The 6,143-nt window shown below is 42.2% G+C and overlaps 1 protein-coding gene across 1 annotated transcript; it reads left to right on the top strand.

The window, feature by feature from the left end:
- The first annotated feature begins 1,643 nt into the window (after positions 1–1,643).
- Positions 1,644–5,885, top strand: fam43a (family with sequence similarity 43 member A). Its single transcript, XM_041182792.1, has one exon. The coding sequence runs from the start codon at positions 1,817–1,819 to the stop codon at positions 2,882–2,884; it is 1,068 nt and encodes a 355-aa protein (XP_041038726.1). The 5' UTR covers positions 1,644–1,816; the 3' UTR covers positions 2,885–5,885.
- The last annotated feature ends 258 nt before the right edge of the window (positions 5,886–6,143 follow it).

Genomic DNA, 6,143 nt, shown 5'->3' with positions numbered 1-6,143 from the left:
CAAAACATATGTGCAAACCACTAATCTCTGACCTGTCACTTGGCCAATTTTATAATAATGTTGCTACTCTCCCTTTTACTCCATGAGCTCTAACTTTGCTCACAGGTCTGTTGTGCAGCACTTTTTTCAAATGCCTTTTGGAAGTCCATGTACACCAAATCAACAGCTTTACCCTCATCAATCTTCTCTGTTACCGCATCAAAAAAAACTTGCAAGTTAGTTAACCACAATTTTCCCTTGACAGGCTCTGAAGAAGGGCCATACGGACTCGAAACGTCAACTCTGATTCTCTCCCCACAGATGCAGTCGGACCTGCTGAGTTTTTCCAGCATTTTCTGTTTTTGTTTCTCTTAACCAATCTGTGCTGGCTTTCCTTAATTGACTCACATTTGCCCAAGTGACTATTAATATTTTCCGAAATACAAATGTAAAGCAGTAAAAGCACTGGTGCCTCTGTAAGAGGATCAACGTTACAATAAAGGTTGCCATCCAATTAATTCAATGGAGCTATAGATTTGTCTGGAATTTTGCTGCCGTTGGATTGCAACAGGAGTAGTTCCATTCAAAATGTTGCTCAATAAAAATAAAATTGATTTTTGCCAACAAGTTTTGAGAGTGTCACAAAGAATTTGATCAATTATTTTGAACATACGGAAAATAAATCTAAGGAAGTAGTGAGAGAGAAGGGTAATAAACCGCCCTTTCTACATGCACCTACAAGGAATAAGGAACTGACAGGGGAGAAATCAACTATTTCAATATTGTCTGAAAGCCTATTGCGTGATTCCTGAAAGTAGAATATTGCATGACTTTGTTCCAACTCTTCATAAACCTTATCTGTCTACAACAGTAAAAATCTTCCGGAACCAGATTATGTGATAGTTTTGCCAATGATGGGTGCCCTCACCTCCCGACTTCTCTGAAGTCAGTGACTCAAATTGGGGTTCCACGGACACGGAGCTCTCCACGGCAGCCTATCATTACTTTTGTTTGGACTGGGGGAACGGCTGCAGACAAGAGTTTCTGACAGCAGGCGGCAGTGCAGGCAAGTCCTGACCTGACATCTCTTTCCCAGCAGAGCTCATTGGAAAGAGATCAGGGAGCAGAGACCGCGAACGACTCATCCCATGAATGGCTCGCGCCAGCTGTAGCGTTTCATTGTTGCTGCTCCAGACGAGGCCAACTAACTTGTTTATTTCACTGCTTCTTAGAACTCAACATCAAACCCGAGAGCTGCATTTACCCACTGGGCCGATGGACCATTCCCCATTTCTGTGCAACCCAATTGTGAAGGAATCCATGAAAACCAGAGTTCCGCCCACTTTAGCCTAGTTTAGGACCACAGCATTATTATTTTTTAAAAAATACAACCAAAATTCCAATTAGTCCTGCCCCATTCAAATATTCCCACAAACGGAAACTTGTCCTGGGTCCCGGCAATGTCTCGAATCTTGTTTCATGTTAATCGTGTTGAAACGCTAAATGCGGTTTTTAATTAGTTAACTGAGCTCTGCTTTCTATCTCCACGGGAATATCATTGTGATAACTTCCTACATCTGAGTCAGTGTCGCCCCTCCCCGCTCCGGTGACTGGATGGTTCACTCCAGTCTATATTTACATCTCTCAGCCTGGGACTGTATCAACTTAACACGAGTCAGTGTCAGAAACATGAGAAGTACAAGAGGTCTGAAGGCAGCTAGTGATTACCCAGAGGAACCCGGACAGTTTACAGGAACAAGAATGGCAATGATCGGGGGCGGCGCTGATTTCCCGACCGTCCTCATATTTTAAGGATCTAAATCTATCTATATCAGCAATGTTACCTTGGAAGAAAAATAAATTTGACTTAATAGAGAAGAAGCAGCCGAAGCAGCTGGGTTACTCGGTGACTCTGAACTGTAACACCATCACTTCTTTCACCCGTGCCTGTCCCGACGTGGTGACAGAGAGTGCCCTCAACCGAGTGTGCAGCATGTTCAAATCCAGGAGGAGGAAGATTAAAATCACCGGTGAAGATCCCACCTATACAGTTTTGTACCTCGGTAATGCCACTACCATCCAGTCCAAAGGGGAAGGCTGCGCCGATGTGGCGGTCACCAAAATCTGGTCCAAGAGCGAGCAAGGTAAAAACGGCACCAAGATGAAGCTGACCATAAGCTCCCAGGGGATCCGCATGGTTCATGTGGACGGGAAGGCGAAGAGACCAGGCCATCTGTACCTCCTGCACAGGATCACATACTGCGTGGCTGACCCCAGGTCTCCCAAAATCTTCGCCTGGATCTACAGGCACGAACTGAAGCACAAGGCGGTCATGCTGAGGTGCCACGCCGTCCTGGTCTCCAAAACCGAGAAGGCGAAGGCGATGGCTCTGCTCCTCTATCAGACCTCCAGCAACGCTCTGGCCGAGTTCAAGAGGCTCAAGAGGAGGGACGACGCCAGGCACCAGCAGCAGAAGCTGATCGGGGAGCAGACCATCCCCCTGGTCCCGCTCAGGAAGCTGATGAACGGCCAGTGCAGCTACAAGCCCCCGGTAGAAAGGAGCAGGAGCGCCCCGAAACTGGGCTCCATCACCGAGGACCTGGTGGGAGAGGAGGAGGAAGAAAAAGCCGAGCTGGAGGTGAGTTTGGAGTACGAGGACATTCTGGACACTGCAGAACCCTCAGACAGGAACGAAGAGCAGGACCTTTCCGAGATGATCAGCGACCTGGGGGAACTGACTATAGGGAACGATGTTCAGTTACTGAGGGCTGATCTGAGAGTCACCAGGTTACTGTCTGGGGAAAGTACCAGCAGCGAGTCTTCCTTGGGGAGTGGGGCGAGTGACCAGGAACCACTGACAGCGATGGACGGCAATGAAGACGGCGACTTGCAAGAAATGGGATAATTGTACAATTGCTTCAAGTTTGCTTTGCAATCAGCCTCCCATCACAAACTGTCGGTGTAACTTCCCTACCACCCCCCCACCCAACCCGAACCTCACCATTACACTAACTATAAGATGCTAAAAGAGGAAGGATAACTACGTGCAATTAAGGAAAAATACTGCACAGTGCAGATTTTTAAAAGGACAGCAGTACCAGGCTTACGATTTGTGTCAACTTTATTCGTTCTCTTAATAAGCAGGTGAGGGATTTAACATTTAGAAATGGAAGTTGCGATTTGTGCGAGCCGATTTAGTCCCTGTTTACAATAAACTTCCTATGGAAGTGGCGACAGCTGTGATTGTCGCCTGGGACACGCTTGAAGATGAGCAGCCGTTGCTAAAGTTCTTTTCTTCCCTTACACTACTGCAATGTTCGCACGGTGGCTGCTATTGACCATTTTAGCATCAAGATCCCTCTTATTCCCTGACACCCACCCCTCCACCCAGTGCACAAGTGCAGGTTTAAAAAGGACGAGAAGCAAAGTTCCACCGCTGCTACGCCAGTGCAGTGTCTCTGTGGTGTGACTGGTAGATGGAATAGAAATAAATGGGTCACCATTATCAAAAGTCCAGCCAGGCTTGGATAAAGTAAATGGCTAGCCTTGGCTGTACAAGATACAACATAAAACCATGGCAAATACATCAACACTCTCCAAAGCATCCAGGCCAGAGAATGCACCATGTGAATCAGATCTGATCAATCACGCTTCAATTTGAGAACTGAATTTCTCAACTCTTTGGTTTCAAAACTGGGCCTCATTTGCTATTTCTCAGATCCCATTTTGTGGGGCAATGTCCAAGGGGCCTGAAATACATCCAACACCATATTGGCTCAGGCAGTATTCTGGTGTCCCTAGCAGCCACCTTAAGACTGAGTTAGCCTGTTGCATATTGAGGAGCCTTAAAGCTTGTTTAAATATCTTGCTCTGAAATTGGTGAAAAATTAAGCAAAGTTTGTACTGCAGAAGTTCTAATTAGTTTTAACAAAACTATTGCTACCTAAACAGTGGCCTTTGAAGGGACCTACGGAGGTCACTGATGTCATGGCGAGCAAACTGGTTTTCACTTACCTTAATATGAAACCAGGAGGAGTTGGTGTGTAACTCCTCCACAACACTACTGAGGACTACGACCACACCACTTTGCCCCATCCCTTTCAGCTCCACCCTGGATCAACTGGAAAGCTGCTCCTGACTTTAGAGCTGGCCAATCTTGCTCTGGGTTGGGTTGGACTGGTAAGCCATATCAGGATGCTCGATTATCACTTGCAGATCAGCAGTTTTGTGGGTAATGAGATCCAAGGATTAACTACAGGTGAATCTTGTGCTGTCCTCTTGGAGCTAGTGTTACAGTCACACTACATGTCCTGCGTCTGCATTCAGTCGTGAATCAATTTTCTTCCCCAAAGAACATGTTTGAGCCATTATAGTAGTTACTACCCAGTGTTCTGCCATTTTGTTATTTTCATTTACAATGGCCTTATTTGTTGAGAAACTTTTAACAACAATTCAATTTATTTTCCATTAGTTCTGCCTTTCAAGTTTATTTTCTTCTTTACTCAGTTCTTCATGTTTAACTTTAGTGCCCTTTGTGATGGTTTGCTCTTTTTAAAATACTAGTGGTTATTTTTTTCATATTCTCTCTCTTGTCCTTGTCTTTCATTTATTTTCCCTTAAGTGCTGATGGAAGAAGTTGCTGACTTGTGTTTTCAATATCTCAAGCTTCCCTCAGGTACACACGGACGTTGTATGTTAAGAAGCATGTTCCTGCATTTCTTATTTGGAAACAGTTTGTTTTGAGACTACTGACGAGACCCAGTAAAAGTTATTTATTTGATTTAAAATGGGAATTCTGAAATATGTTGTAAGGTGTTGGTGTAAAATGCACTTTTAGTTGACTGAACAAAATGTCGAAACACATTGAAGCCTCTTACTCGATCCAGCTACTTTGATTCAACAAATCCAGAATAAAGTTTAAAATCAAAAGATAAGCCAAATCATGCCTTTTAAAAGAGTGCACCTCTGGTATCTTATACAGGTTTTGTACATGAACAATCATAAATCTAAAGCTATGAAACATTCTATATTAAAGTATCTCAATCTAAACATAAAGGTCAGCACTGTGAAAAATAACTACTGCACTACAGTAAGTTTTGCCATTTAAATTAATGGCTGTACAAAATTATTTCAGTGGTCAAAGATATCTGACCAAAACACAAAATTCTTGCTACAGAGGTACGCTATTGAGCTTAGACAAATTTCAGATGAGCTTGGGAGTCACACTGATGCTACTAAAAATATGTAACATCTCCTTAACAGACCATTGAGGTAATGTTGACTTTGGAACTAGTGTAAAATGGGCAATAATGAATCAGCTTTAAATTGACTATAAAATCAATAGAAATCAAAATTTGGAGAGATGTAAATCAGGGTATCAATTTGTTATCACTTCTTTTACACTATTGCAACTTCAAAGTGTGTTGAGATAAGAAACAACAATCTATCGTAGACTACAATTGTTATCAGATTTGTCTGGATAGGTTCCCTTCAATGTATAGAATGGATTCCTTATATTTGTCATTTCTTATTATAAATTGGATGCAATTTCTCACATTCAGTTAAATACCACAGTTATTTGTCTTAAATTAAGTATTTGTTTACAATCCCTTGATTGAGTCACAGAATTTATTCTTGCCTGTTACACTCTGTGATTTGTATATTGCAATGTTGTGACTTCTTAACCAGTGTTTTATGGTCTGTAAATAGTTTTCTCATCAGATATAATATCATTTCTTTGCTGTGCAAAAGAAAGATGCAGCAAGTATTGGATGTCCTAACTGTACTGTACATACTAAATGTAAATCTGTACAAGCAAGATAAATGTTATTTTTTAAACAATTGATGAAGAAGTGTCCATAATTTTTTGTTGGCACAAACTGAAACAATAAATTCAATGTAAAATGGCTTGTACTGTAATTTTAAGGCATGGCATCAGTGTGCATTATTGTATCAAGATGTATGAAAAATAATAGCAGCATGCAATATTCTATTGTAAAATAAGAAATAGGTTTGTAACTAAATTTCACAAGTTCACATAGGCACCCATGGTTATTTCTTATGGACTTATTCTTAGGTAAGGGTCTAAAGGCCCTTTGATCATAAAAACCGATGTACACTGAAAATAGCTGGGAATATTTGCCAAGTACACATGGAAATGATTT

The sequence above is a fragment of the Carcharodon carcharias genome, chromosome 2, assembly GCF_017639515.1.
Source record: "Carcharodon carcharias isolate sCarCar2 chromosome 2, sCarCar2.pri, whole genome shotgun sequence".
Lineage (NCBI taxonomy): Eukaryota > Metazoa > Chordata > Chondrichthyes > Lamniformes > Lamnidae > Carcharodon > Carcharodon carcharias.
This window is presented reverse-complemented; position numbering and strand designations above follow the sequence as displayed.